General features: G+C 68.8%; 2 protein-coding genes across 6 annotated transcripts in view; one reads left to right on the top strand and one right to left on the bottom strand.

The window, feature by feature from the left end:
- DOCK6 (dedicator of cytokinesis 6) overlaps nucleotides 1-12,746 on the top strand; it is a 36,946-nt gene that overhangs the window by 5,239 nt on the left and 18,961 nt on the right. For all 5 annotated transcript variants that reach the window (XM_070059091.1, XM_070059093.1, XM_070059094.1 and 2 more), the window contains exons 2-21: nucleotides 185-272; nucleotides 814-989; nucleotides 1,679-1,747; nucleotides 1,827-1,956; nucleotides 3,265-3,474; nucleotides 4,972-5,057; nucleotides 5,695-5,761; nucleotides 5,841-5,990; nucleotides 6,410-6,490; nucleotides 6,587-6,740; nucleotides 6,893-7,020; nucleotides 7,158-7,251; nucleotides 7,422-7,584; nucleotides 9,516-9,633; nucleotides 9,832-9,902; nucleotides 10,491-10,629; nucleotides 11,026-11,127; nucleotides 11,471-11,557; nucleotides 11,780-12,011; nucleotides 12,169-12,330. In XM_070059091.1, the coding sequence (XP_069915192.1) occupies nucleotides 185-272; nucleotides 814-989; nucleotides 1,679-1,747; nucleotides 1,827-1,956; nucleotides 3,265-3,474; nucleotides 4,972-5,057; nucleotides 5,695-5,761; nucleotides 5,841-5,990; nucleotides 6,410-6,490; nucleotides 6,587-6,740; nucleotides 6,893-7,020; nucleotides 7,158-7,251; nucleotides 7,422-7,584; nucleotides 9,516-9,633; nucleotides 9,832-9,902; nucleotides 10,491-10,629; nucleotides 11,026-11,127; nucleotides 11,471-11,557; nucleotides 11,780-12,011; nucleotides 12,169-12,330 (2,507 nt within the window). The remainder of the gene's footprint in view (nucleotides 1-184; nucleotides 273-813; nucleotides 990-1,678; nucleotides 1,748-1,826; nucleotides 1,957-3,264; nucleotides 3,475-4,971; nucleotides 5,058-5,694; nucleotides 5,762-5,840; nucleotides 5,991-6,409; nucleotides 6,491-6,586; nucleotides 6,741-6,892; nucleotides 7,021-7,157; nucleotides 7,252-7,421; nucleotides 7,585-9,515; nucleotides 9,634-9,831; nucleotides 9,903-10,490; nucleotides 10,630-11,025; nucleotides 11,128-11,470; nucleotides 11,558-11,779; nucleotides 12,012-12,168; nucleotides 12,331-12,746) is intronic.
- On the bottom strand, nucleotides 7,580-9,449 carry ANGPTL8 (angiopoietin like 8). The gene is made up of 4 exons (XM_070059110.1): nucleotides 8,535-9,449; nucleotides 8,234-8,395; nucleotides 7,973-8,082; nucleotides 7,580-7,876 (listed from the first exon to the last, which is right to left on the bottom strand). The coding sequence occupies exons 1-4, from the start codon at nucleotides 8,829-8,831 to the stop codon at nucleotides 7,849-7,851; spliced, it is 597 nt and encodes a 198-aa protein (XP_069915211.1). The 5' UTR covers nucleotides 8,832-9,449; the 3' UTR covers nucleotides 7,580-7,848.

Genomic DNA, 12,746 nt, shown 5'->3' on the forward strand with positions numbered 1-12,746 from the left:
TGCGTCTGGCCTGGCCAGCGGGAGGGGAAGAGAACTAGCCAGGACCACTCCCGTGGCGTGGGGGTGGGCGGAGGGGAGGGCCCCAGGGAGCTGGGGGCGGCAGCCCAAGGTCTGTGACTCCCGCAGCCTGGGGTCTCCTCCCTCGGCCCCAGCGCGCCCTCTGACCCCCTCCCTCCGGTCCCAGGACGGTGGCCGCCGAGGTGCGGAAGCAGGTGTCTCGGGAGCGCAGCGGCTCCCCCCACGCCAGCAGGCGCAGCAGCAGCTCCCTGGGGGTGAGTGTTGGGGTGCAGCCCCCCCCAGGCTGGCAGAGCTGGGGGCTGTGTCCCCTGTGTCCCGCCCTTAGGGGAAACAAGAGGGAAATGCAGCCATGGTGCCATCCCAATGGCCAGGCGTGGGGGGAGGGGCCGCCCTGGGCACAGCTGCAGGGCAGGGGGGTGGCCCTGTGGGTGGCTGGGCCGGGGAGACTCCAGTGTGGACCACCCAGCTGGGGCCGGGAGTGACTTCCTGCTGCTGTGGGCAGGGGGTGGGGGTGGCCTTGGTCCAGAGGCCTTGAGATTGTGCACAGACCATTCCTCCCAGGGCTGGCTTCCTGTCCACGCAGGCTCCAGGGCGTGAGTTCCTTCCTGGAGCCCCTGGAGGGAAGGGCAGGACGGGCCAAGCTGGGGGTAGGGAGGAGTGGAGAGTGCTCCCGGGCCCCTCCCCGCGGCTCCGGCGCCCTCCCAGCATGACCCCACTTGCCCCCTGCTCCCCCCAGCCCCCAGCCTCCCGGGCAGCAGTGTCACTGCCCCCCACCCCCGCTGTGCTCTGACCCAGGTCCCCTTGACGGAGGTCGTGGAACCCCTGGACTTTGAGGAGGTGCTACTGAGCCGGCCGCCGGACGCCGAGCCCGGGCCCCTCCGGGACCTGGTTGAATTTCCTGCTGATGACTTGGAGCTGCTGCTGCAGCCGCGGGAGTGCCGGACCACGGAGCCTGGCATTCCTGAGGACGGGTGTGTTCCTCACCCGGCCTGCCCGGCGCCCGCCCACGACCCGCCCCCAGCCACGCCCCTCTCTGCCCATGACCCAGCAACGCCCCTCTCCGCCCATGACCCGCCCCCGGCCACGCCCCTCTCTGCCCACGATCCGGCCACGCCCCTCTCCGCCCATGACCCGCCCCGGCCACGCCCCACTCCCCACCCATGACCCGGCCATGCCCCACTCCGCCCGTGACACGCCCTCGGCCATGCCCCACCCGCTACCCATGACCTGGCCACGCCCCACTCTCAGCCATGCCCCTCTCCGCCCATGACTTGGCAACGCCCCTCTCCGCCCATGACCCCCCAGGCCACGCCCCTCTCCACCCATGACCCTCCCCAGCCACGCCCCACTCTCCCCCATGACCCGCCCTCAGCCATGGGTAGTCCACCCGCTACCCATGACCTGGCCACGCCCCACTCTCAGCCACGCCCCTCTCTGGCCATGACCTGGCCACGTCCCACTCACCGCCCATGACCCGCCCTCAGCCACGCCCCCTTCGCCACGCCCCCACAGCGTCCAGGATCTAGCAACCTGGAGTTCCACTCTGGCTCTGCTGTGTGACCACAGGCCAGCCGGCCTCCCTCTCTGAGTGCACCCCCGACCTCCCGGGGCGCTCCCCCCAGACCCCGACTCCGCTGACCCTGGCCTTCTCCGGCTGCAGGAAACTGGACGGGCAGGTGCGGGCCGCGGTGGAGATGTACACGGAGGACTGGGTCATCGTGCACCGGAGGTGGGTGTGTCCCCGGGAGCAGGCAGCCCCCTGGCAGGTGCCCGCAGCCCTGCCACCCGCCCGCTGCACCCTCCCCTAGGTACCAGCACCTGAGCCCGGCCTACAGCCCCGTCACCGCGGAGTCACAGCGGGAACGGCAGAAGGGCCTCAGCCGCCAGGTCTTCGAGCAGGACGTCTGCGTGGACGAGCGGCCCGGCGCTGAGGACTCGGTGAGCGGACCCTGGCCGGGGCGCCCCGCGCAGGGAGTGTGTGTAGCCCCTGCTGTCATTCACCTGTGCCCCAAAGGATCTGTACCAGACCCGTGAGTTCAAGGGTAAGGGTGATAAGCATTAATTGAGTGCTTAGGGTATGCTAAGTGCCTCCTATTTGTCCCTTCTGTTCATCCTGTGAGCCAGGGCAACCGTTGTACCCATTGTGCAGAAAAAGCAACTGAGGTGTGACAGGGTTATGAGAGGGCCTTGAACCTGTGATTTCGCCAATCAAGGTTTTTTTATTTTTATTTTTTAAGATTTATTTGTTTGGGGGTCAGTGCTGTGGTGTACTGGGTAAAGCCATCGCCTGCAGTGCCAGCATCCCATACGGGCACGGGTTCTAGTCCCGGCTGCTCCACTTCCCATCCAGCTCTCTGCTGTGGCCTGGGAAAGCAGTGGAGGATGGCCCAAGTCCCTAGGCCCCTGTACCTGCGTGGGAGACCTGGAGGAAGCTCCTGGCTCCTGGCTTTGGATCGGCACAGCTCTGGCCATTGCAGCCATCCGGGAAGTGAACCAGCAGATGGAAGACCTCTCTCTCTCTCTGCCTCTCTTTTCTGTAACTCTGCCTTTCCAAATAAATAAATATAATTTTTAAAAAAAGGATTTGTTTGAAAGCCAGAGTGACAGCGATCTTCCATTTGCTGCTTCACCCCCCCCCCCAAATGCCCACGCAGCCAGGGCTGGGCTGGGCCGCCCAGGAGCCGGGGCTCAGTCTGGGTCCCCCAGGTCAGGGGCAGGGACCCACGTCCTGGAGCCAACCCATGCTGTGTCCCCCAGCAGAGCAGGAAGCAGGAACCAGACCAGAGCTGGGACTTGGACCCAGGCAGTCCGATATAGGGTGCAGGCGCCCCAGTGGGCACAATGCCAACCACCCCCCCCAAATGTTGCTATTCTCGTTAATTTTAGACGTAGAGGGGAAACTGAGACCCTCAATGTGGGGTCAGAAACCCGGGGTCACGGAGCTGAGCTGGGTCCTGGGTCACAGTGACAGCCCGCGTGGCAAGAACTCGTCCCTCCCCTAGCAACAGGGAGCAGAGTCCCAGGGAAGGATCTCATTGGCCCAGCCCAGGCCTGTTCTTTTGTCAAGCCAATCCCGGGGCTGGGGGCGTGTTCTTATTGTCCAGATGGGGATCATGTGGCCTGGGGGAGCGTCGCCTCTTCCGAGGATGGCGGAGAAGCGGAGGCTGCAGACAGGAGTTTCTGGAAGAAGGGCGGCCACCCCGTGCCCCCCGCTGGCTCTCAGCGCCCGCTGCCCCGCCCCCACAGGAGGAGGCCCGGCGCTCCGGCTCCCCGGAGGACACCCCGCGCAGCAGCTGCGCCTCGGGCATCTTCGACCTGAGGAACCTGGCGGCCGACGCCCTGCTGCCCGCGCTGCTGGAGCGGGCGGCGCCCGAGGACGTGGACCGGCACAACGAGGCCCTGCGGCGGCAGCACCGGGCCCCCGCGCTGCTCACCCTCTACCCGGCGCCCGACGAGGTGGGTGCCGCGCGGGCGGTTCCCGGGCTGTGCACCCCGCCCCTCCCGCCTGGTGACCTGGGCGCCACTGTGCACCCCGCCCCTCCCGCCTGGTGACCTGGGCGCCACTGTGCACCGCCCCTCCCGCCTGGTGACCTGGGCACCACTGTGCACCCCGCCCCTCCCGCCTGGTGACCTGGGCGCCACTGTGCACCGCCCCTCCCGCCTGGTGACCTGGGCGCCACTGTGCACCCCGCCCCTCCCACCTGGTGAGCTGGGCACCACTGTGCACCCCGCCCTTCCCACCTGGTGACCTGGGCCCCACTGTGCACCCGCCCCTCCCACCTGGTGAGCTGGGCGCCACTGTGCACCCCGCCCCTCCCGCCTGGTGACCTGGGCACCACTGTGCACCCGCCCCTCCCACCTGGTGAGCTGGGCACCACTGTGCACCCTCCCCCCACCTGGTGACCTGGGCGCCCGCTGTGCACCCCGCCCCTCCCACCTGGTGACCTGGGCCCCACTGTGCACCGCCCCTCCCGCCTGGTGACCTGGGCGCCACTGTGCACCCTGCCCCTCAACCTGGTGACCTGGGCGCCACTGTGCACCGCCCCTCCCACCTGGTGACCTGGGCGCCCACTGTGCACCGCCCCTCCCACCTGGTGACCTGGGAGCCCACTGTGCACCGCCCCTCCCACCTGGTGACCTGGGCGCCACTGATCAACTTAAATTGGGCACCGACTGTATCTCCCAACATCCCTCCGACCAACATGAGCTAGGCACCGACTGTGTACTCCAAAATTCCTCCTTCCATTATAAATCTGGTACCAACTATGACTGTGTACCCAGCATTCCTCCGACCACATAAATTGGGCACTGATTGTATACCCAACATTCCTCCAACCTACATTAATTGGGCACTGACTGTGTACCCCAGCTTTCCTCCAACCAACATGAATTGGGCACCGACTGTGTCTCCCTGTATATATTCAGCCAGTACTGGTTGTGTACCCTCTGGGCAGTCCCCCATTTAGTTGCCCGGTACTTGTGTGTGTTGAGCACCTACCATTTATGCCTATGTCGGTCCACCGATGTTTATTATTTGGCACCTTGTGTATACGCCTACACTTTTCTTTAGCCACTGAATAAGTGCTCGCTGTATACTCCTACTGGTATTCAACCAGTACTTGGATGGTGATGGGGCGCCTGCTGTATACAGGTGGCACATGGTGATTGGGAGGAGACCCCGTCCCAGACAGGGCAGTGGCACAGTCAGCGCCCAGCCACATGGCCCACGCACCCGGTCCTCGTGAACCGCTGGCTCGGTTCAGGCTAAGCCGGGTGGGCGCCGGTCGGCCGGACGAAGAGGAGGCGTCTGCAGGGCATGGGGGGGGGGTCAGCTGACACCTGTGCAAAGGCCCTGAGGCAGGGACCTGGAGCAGCCAGGTGGTTCCCGGCTCGCCAAGCCGGTCCTGGAGGATGCGTCCCGGCCCCTCCCCCCACAACCCCGGGTCTTTGCAGGACGAGGCCGTGGAGCGCTGCGGCCGCCCCGAGCCGCCCCGGGAACACTTTGGACAGAGGCTGCTGGTGAAGTGTCTGTCGCTCAAGTGAGTCTGCGGGCCCTCCCTCCCCGGGCCCCTCCCTTGGCCCCTCCCCTGGGCAGGCCCGCCCCCCGGGCCCCTCCCCTGGGCGGGGCGGGCTCACTGCTCCGGGCCACCCAGCTTCACCACCCCCTCCGGAAGCCCTGGATAGCCGGGGTCCCGTGCCGCTGGGGTCCGGGGCGCAGGCCGCGGGTGTTGGTGTCGCTGAGCGTGGCTCCTGCAGCCCAAGGCCCCGCCGGTCCCCCGGGGAGCAGCCAGAGGCGTGGGAACAGAGCTAAGCCGGATGTGGACTTGGACCCCAGCCCGGCCTGCCTGGCCCCTGCCCACCCGCGGCTCCTGCCGGCAGGGGGCCGGGAAAGGGAGGCTGGGGGACCCACGCTGGTGGCTCAGGCAGTCGCTCAACAAACACTCAGTGGAGCGCCACCTGGGACCTTGTAGGGACCACCCGGAGGGGGTGGGGGGCTCTGCGGGAGTTACTGTGGGGAGGGGGTGGAGCTGCCCGTGCCTCAGTTTCCCCATTTGCAGAATGGGAGCTGGGTTTGCTGCAAGCCCCTAAGCTGGGTGGTCCAATGGGAGACTGTGGGGTGTGGGTGTGGGGGGTGCATGGAGGGGGTGACAGGGAGGGCCCCCCTTTTCCCCGCAGGTTTGAGATTGAGATTGAGCCCATCTTCGGGATCCTGGCCCTGTACGATGTGCGGGAGAAGAAGAAGGTAGGCGTCCTCCTCTTCCCCCTGGGCGGGGCTGTGGGCTCCCTGGAGGCGGCGGCCCAGCTGCCTCCCGTGTCCCCAGATCTCGGAGAACTTCTACTTCGACCTGAACTCGGACTCCACGAAGGGGCTGCTGCGCGCCCACGGCACCCACCCCGCCATCTCCACCCTGGCCCGCTCCGCCATCTTCTCTGTGACCTACCCGTCGCCCGACATCTTCCTGGTCATCAAGGTGCCCGCAGGGACCGGGCACACGGGGCGGGCGGTAGGGGTGACCCCCACGGTGCCAGCACCTGCCTTCAGGGGATGAGACCGGGGAAGTGATCCGGGCTGTCGTGGGGGGGTGTGTGTGGGGGAGTTGATGAGGCTCCCGTCTGATGAGGAACCCTGGAGGGCTTCCAGGAAGAGGTGACAGCTGCACTGAGACCCATGGGGGCTGGGGGCTGGGGAGGGGGGAGGAAGGGGTGCGTGCAGGAGCCCCGGGGCTCCTGGGACGTGAGCAAGATGCGGTGGGAGATTCGAGGATGGACCAACCAAGGGCACCCACAGGAGGCCCTCAGGGGCAGCCCCGGGGGGGCTGCGGGAGTCGGGGGGTTGCGGGAGCCGCGCAGGCGCGGTGGAGCGAGCCTCACCGCGCCCCGCCTCCCGCAGCTGGAAAAGATCCTGCAGCAGGGGGACATCAGCGAGTGCTGCGAGCCCTACATGCTGATGAAGGAGGCCGACGCGGCCAAGGTGAGCCCCGCGGGGCGGGGGGCGGCAGCCGGGGCCGGACCCTGCCCCCCCCGGGCGTGGGGGGCGCCCAGCTGACTCCCGGGCGCCCCCTCTCAGAACAAGGAGAAGCTGGAGAAGCTGCGCCTGGCGGCCGAGCAGTTCTGCACGCGCCTGGGCCGCTACCGCATGCCCTTCGCCTGGACGGCCGTGCACTTGGCCAACATCGTCAACAGCGCGGGGCCGCCAGACCGCGACTCGGACAGCGAGGGCGGTGAGGGGGCGGGGCCGGGCCGAGGGGCGGGGCCGGGCCTAGGGGGCGGGGCGGGGCTGCCGGCCGGGCAGCGGCGCCCCCTGCCGGCCGGCCGCGGCACTGCGCCAAGACCCCGTGGCTCTCCGTCCACTGACCCCGTCCGCCCCACCCAGAGCGCCGACCCGCCTGGACGGACCGCCGCCGGCGGGGGCCCCAGGACCGCGCGAGCAGCGCGGACGACACCTGCAGCTTCTCTGGCTTCCGCCCGGCCACGCTGACCGTCACCAACTTTTTCAAGCAGGTGTGGTGCCCGGAGGCCAGGGATTGTGGGGGTGGGGTGGGGTGGGGGACAGTGGCCCCTGGAGATTTCTGCCCCCCACCCCCTGCAGCGCACCCTGGTCCTGGCTCACAGGTGGGGGGCCCATCCCGCCCACGCAGGAGGCCGAACGGCTGAGCGACGAGGATCTGTTCAAGTTCCTGGCGGACATGCGGCGCCCCTCGTCCCTGCTGCGGCGCCTGCGGCCGGTGACTGGTGCGGCTCCGGGGACCCCGCCACGGCCGTGATAGACAAGTGCCCGAGAAATAGGGGTGTGGGGGTGCCGGGCAGAGGCGGGGTGCCGCCGCCAGGGGGCGCCGTGGGCGGGCGAGAGGGCGCGACTGGTGGGCGCCGGGCAGGTGCACACGGGGCTCCTTGCTCCCCAGCTCAGCTCAAAATCGACATCTCCCCGGCTCCCGAGAACCCCCCCTTCTGCCTGTCCCCGGAGCTGCTGCACGTCAAGCCCTACCCGGACCCCAGGGGCCGGCCCACCAAGGAGATCCTGGAGTTCCCCGCCCGGGAGGTGTACGCGCCACACACCAGCTACAGGTGCACACACCCGGGGCGCGCTGCCCCTCTGCTTTATTGGGGGGGGGGGGTCCCCGCGTGCCGCGTCTCTGCTCCGCCCCCCGCCTCGCGCCCCGCGGGCCGCCGCCGCCTCCTGCTCGGCCTCCTCCGCCTCCTCTTCCTCCCGGGCGCCGGGCTGGCAGCCCCCCTGCGCACGGGCAGCTCCTCCCCGCGCAGGGCCTTGCGGGCCTGTGCCAGCGGCGCTCCTCGCTGCGTGGACCGGTCTCGCGGGATCCCCAGGCAGGCTCAGGCCGGGAGCGCCGCCATGTGCAGCCTGCGGAGGGGACAGGAGGGGCTCAGCCGCGGGCCCCAGGAGCTCCCGCCCGCCCCGCCCCTGCGCCCCGCCCGCACCCCTGCCCCCGCCGCGCACCTCTCCTGGATCTGCCGCAGCCAGCGCTCCTGTGCGGCCACCTGGCGCCGCTGCCGCTGCATGTGGCCGGCCAGGGCCCACACGATGTGGCTCTGCTTGTCAGCGTGGGCCTGCGTGGTCGGGGGCTTCGTCAGAGCTGCGGGCCTGCCCCCCCCCGCCCCGCCCCGCGCCCTGCACGCAGGTCCCCTGTGCCTGCTGGCCTCAGTTTGCCCAGCTGACAAATGGGCCAGAGAAGTGAGCGTGGAAGGAGCCCCCCCTTACCTTTAGGGTCTCAAACTCCTGGTGGGCGGAGCCCAGCCAGGCCCCCCGCAGCCGCCTCTCCAGGTGCCGGATGCTCTCTCGGAGCCTTTGCTGGGCCTGGGCCGCCTCCCCCAGCTCCTGGGCTGTGGCTTCTGCCTGCAGCTGTAGGGCGTCTTCCTCTGTCTGCTCAGGAGAGAGACAAGGCCGGTCCCTATGTGCTGGGCACAGGGGCATGGCTGGCCGTCCTAATCTGTTAACTCCCCCCGACCTGCCCCCCCATAAGCTCCTACACACCCCACAGTGCCCCAGCTGCAGTGCCCACCTGCATGTCCAGTAGGCTCGTGCGAAGCTCCCGGGCTGCGTCCCAGCCCTGGCTGACCTCCTGGCCCAGGAGCTCCAGTGTGTGGCCGTAGAGGCCCACGCTGCGGCCGGCCTCCTGCAGCCGCGCCTCTGTGGACTTGTACACGCCGTTGAGGGCCTGGCCCAGCTGCAGGGCCCCGTGGAAGAGGAGGGTCAGCTCCTCGTGCTGGGCGGGCTCTGGGCTGCCCGCGGGGCCCGTGGGAGCAGAGCCGGCCACCGAGGCCAGGGCCCAGAGCAGACACAGAGCGAGTGCGGGCATGGCTGGGGTCTGGGCGTGTTCCCCAGCGCCAGGGCCCGTCGCCTTTTATGTCCCTGCACCGCCCGCTAACCCCCGGTCAATCGTTAACTGGCCAGCCAGCCGCCCCGGGTTGCACAAGTCCTGGCGGTGGCACGATGCTTGCATCAGGCTGCTGTCCAGCTGGGCCGCGCGTGGATCACGCTGGCCACGGCTCCGGGCCCCCGAGGCTCCCCACGCTGACCCTGTGCCCCCACCCGTGGACAGCGGGACAGCGAGGGCCATGGTGAGCACCAATGGCTACCCCAGAGCCGGCCCAGCTGCCACCATGGCGTCCCCTCCTACCACCCATCTTGGCCTGCTTGGTAGCTGCTGGGTGGGGGAGGGGAGGGCCGAAGCCTTTCCCAGACCACACAGCCGACTGCCTGAGTGACTCACCCCGTGCCTCAGTTTCCCTGCCTGGAAGATGGGCGTGTGTGGGTAATGAGTTGCTCCATGCTGAGCGCTCCCACAGAGCCCAGCACAGGGCAGAAGTGGCCAGGGCGGCGAGGCCCCTGTGGTGCAGGCCCTGCGGGAGGCAGCCCCTACCCCACCCCCGCAGGGACCTCACCCCTGGGGGAAGGGCGGGTCAGCCTGGGGCCAGCTTCGGAGGTCTCTGCACATGGGTGCCCCTGACCCCGGCCGCGTCCCTGTCCCCCCCCCCCCCAGGAACCTCCTCTACGTGCACCCGCACAGCCTCAACTTCAGCAGCCGCCAGGGCTCCGTGCGCAACCTGGCCGTGCGCCTGCAGTACATGGCGGGCGAGGGCCCCAGCCAGGCCCTGCCGGTCAGTGTGGGGGAGGGGGCACCGGCTGCTCACGTCTCTGGGTCGCTGGCAGAGCTTGGGGCGCGATGGGGAGAGGGGTGGGCCTGGTGGGAAGGGGGCACCGGCCGCTCACGGCCCTGGGCAGTGCCTGGGTGGGGGAGGGGCAGGCCCGGGGCGGAGGCACCGGACACTCACTCCCCTGGGTCCCCGGGCCCGCAGGTCATCTTCGGGAAGTCCAGCTGCAGCGAGTTCACCCGGGAGGCCTACACCGCGGTGGTCTACCACAACAAGTGCGTGCCACGCCCAGGGGGCAGGGCAGGGGCGGGGCTGGCTCTGCCCACCCACCCCCTCACAGGGAAATGGAGGAATGAAGACTAGAATCCCTGCCCCGGGGCTCCCACGCCCCGTATCCGAGTCCTGGCTCCGCCCCTGATCCCAGCTCCCCGCTCATGCGCCCTGGGAGGCAGCAGCGATGCCACCCACGTGGGAGCCCCGGGTGGAGCTCCTGGCTCCTGGGGCCACGTGGGGAGTGAACCAGCAGATGGAAGACCTCTGTCTCTCTTCATCTGCTTTTCAAATTTTAAAAAAAAGTAAAAAAGTTTTTTTTCCCCCTTTGGAAATCCGTGACTACATGGAATCTTCATGGAAAAAATCTTCATGGAAAAAAATGCACAGGATGTGGACATGTTGCACGGACAGAAATGTGTGTGTGGACATGCGTGGTTTTCCCACATGTGTATACACGTGTGGTTTTCCCACGCATGTGCGCACGCTCGTGGGCAGCACTGGAGGGGCCCGAGCGGGCAGTGGGGACCGTGCGGGTGGAGGAACGCGGCCGGCAGAGGTCCCAGTTCCCCGCAGCCCCCCTTCCCTCCCAGGTCCCCCGAGTTCTACGAGGAGTTCAAGCTGCGGCTCCCGGCCTGCGTGACCGAGAACCACCACTTGCTGTTCACGTTCTACCACATCAGCTGCCAGCCCCGGCCCGGCACAGCGCTGGAGACGCCCGTGGGCTTCACCGTGAGCGGCCCTCTGGCTCCGCCCCTGCCCCGCCCAGCTCTGACACCCCGGCCCCGCCCAGCTCCGATGCCACGCCCCTCTCCCCTGCTGCAGCGCAGGGCCCTCTGCCTGCCCTCCAGCCTCGCCCTGCCCCGCTCAGCTCTGACGCCCCTGCCCCGCCCAGCTCTGACGCCACGCCCCGGCCCCACCCAGCTCCGATGCCACGCCCCGGCCCCACCCAGCTCTGACGCCCTGCCCCTCTCCCCTGCTGCAGCACAGGGCCCTCTGCCTGTCCTCCAGCCCCGCCCTGCCCCGCTCCCGCCCTGGCCCCGCCCAGCTCCGACGCCCCACCCCAGTTCCGCCCAGCCCCACCCCGGCCCCCGCCCAGCTCTGACGCCCCGCCCCTCTCCCCTGCAGTGGATCCCGCTGCTGCAGCATGGCCGCCTGCGCACGGGGCCCCTTTGCCTGCCCGTGGCCCTGGAGCAGCCCCCACCCAGCTACTCCATGCTGACACCTGACGTACGTGCCGGGGGCCCCGCGCAGGCCCTGCTGCCTCCTGTCCTTTGTCCTGGCTTGTGTCCCCCTGGCCCTCTGCCATGGCCTTCGTAATTCCTGTCCCCCCAGCTGCACCCCAGGGCCTGTGGCCGCCCCATCCCCACCCACTTCCCTGCCCACCTGATGTCCACCCTTGGAATGCAGGGGCCTGCAGCCCTCCCAAGCCCCACTTCTTAGTCCCCCGGGGGCCGGGCTGGGGGCAGGGTGCCTGGCTGCTCCCCCAGGTGTCGCAATGCCCCATGGTGGCCTGATCCTGGGGGAGGGGCTGCCAGGGCCCACCGGGCGACTCCCTCCCTCCCTCCCACAGGTGGCCCTGCCGGGCACCCGCTGGGTGGACGGTCACAAAGGCGTGTTCAGCGTGGAGCTCACGGCTGTGTCCTCCGTGCACCCCCAGGTACGGGGCGCAGCCGGGACCTGGGGGATGCTGCCCCCTCCTCTCCTGATCACCCCAGGATTGGGCAACCGGTGCTGCTGGCCAGGGAGGGCCGGCCTGCGGCCGTGGACGTGACTCGGGTCAGCCAGGCCGAGCGCGTAGGGAAGCTGCTGACTCAGGCAGGCAGGCAGGGTGGGCTGCGTGCCCGGGGGCCTCGCTCAGCACCCGTCTCCCTCGATCCAGGACCCCCACCTGGACAAGTTCTTCACCCTGGTGCACGTCCTGGAGGAGGGGTCCTTCCCGTTCAGGCTCAAGGACGTCGTGCTGAGCGAGGGCACCGTGGAGCAGGAGCTGCGGGCCAGCCTGGCCTCTCTGCGCCTCGCCAGCCCCGAGCCCCTGGTGGCCTTCTCCCACCACGTGCTGGACAAGCTGGTGCAGCTGGTCGTGCGGCCGCCCATCATCGGCGGCCAGATGGGTGAGCCGGTGCGGCCTCGGTTTCCGAAGCAGGCCCTGTGTGATCCCGCCACGGTCACCTGACCCCTTGGACAACACCCACTCTTCCTCCGGAAAGCAGGGGTGGGGGAGGTGAGCGCCCGCGGGCCCTGGAACTTGACCTCTGCTCTGCCCGGCAGTGAACTTGGGCCGTGGGGCCTTTGAAGCAATGGCCCATGTGGTGAGTCTTGTCCACCGGAGCCTGGAGTCTGCCCAGGATGCCCGGGGCCACTGCCCACTGTTGGCCGCCTATGTCCACTACGCCTTCCGCCTCCCCGGCACCGAGCCCGGCCTTCCGGGTGGTAAGTGCGGCTGGGAAATCCCAGGAGGCAGGAGAGACCCGGGCACAGAGGAGCAGAGGCCCTGGGACCCTTTGGGGCTCCTTGCAAGAGAGAGGCTCTTTCCCCCACTTCTGTTCCCTCCCCAGGGGTGTGAGCGCCATGCACTTGACTGGCAGGTGACTCAGCCAATCAGCACACATCTCTAGTAGCTGCCTGGTATTGAATCCGGGCTCCGCCCCTCACAAACTCTGTGACCCTGGGGCAAGTGGTCACACCTCCCTGAGCCAATAATGGGGATCATGGGCGTGCCCACTTCACGTGAGTGACAGTGCCCCATGCAGCAGCTGTTAGCTGACCCATTTTACAGGTGAGAGACGTAGAGGCTCAGAGAGGGAAGTGGACGTCAGCCAGGGCAGCCGAGCGGGAAGGGGCCCAGG

Source organism: Oryctolagus cuniculus, chromosome 16 (genome assembly GCF_964237555.1).
Source record: "Oryctolagus cuniculus chromosome 16, mOryCun1.1, whole genome shotgun sequence".
Taxonomy (NCBI): domain Eukaryota; kingdom Metazoa; phylum Chordata; class Mammalia; order Lagomorpha; family Leporidae; genus Oryctolagus; species Oryctolagus cuniculus.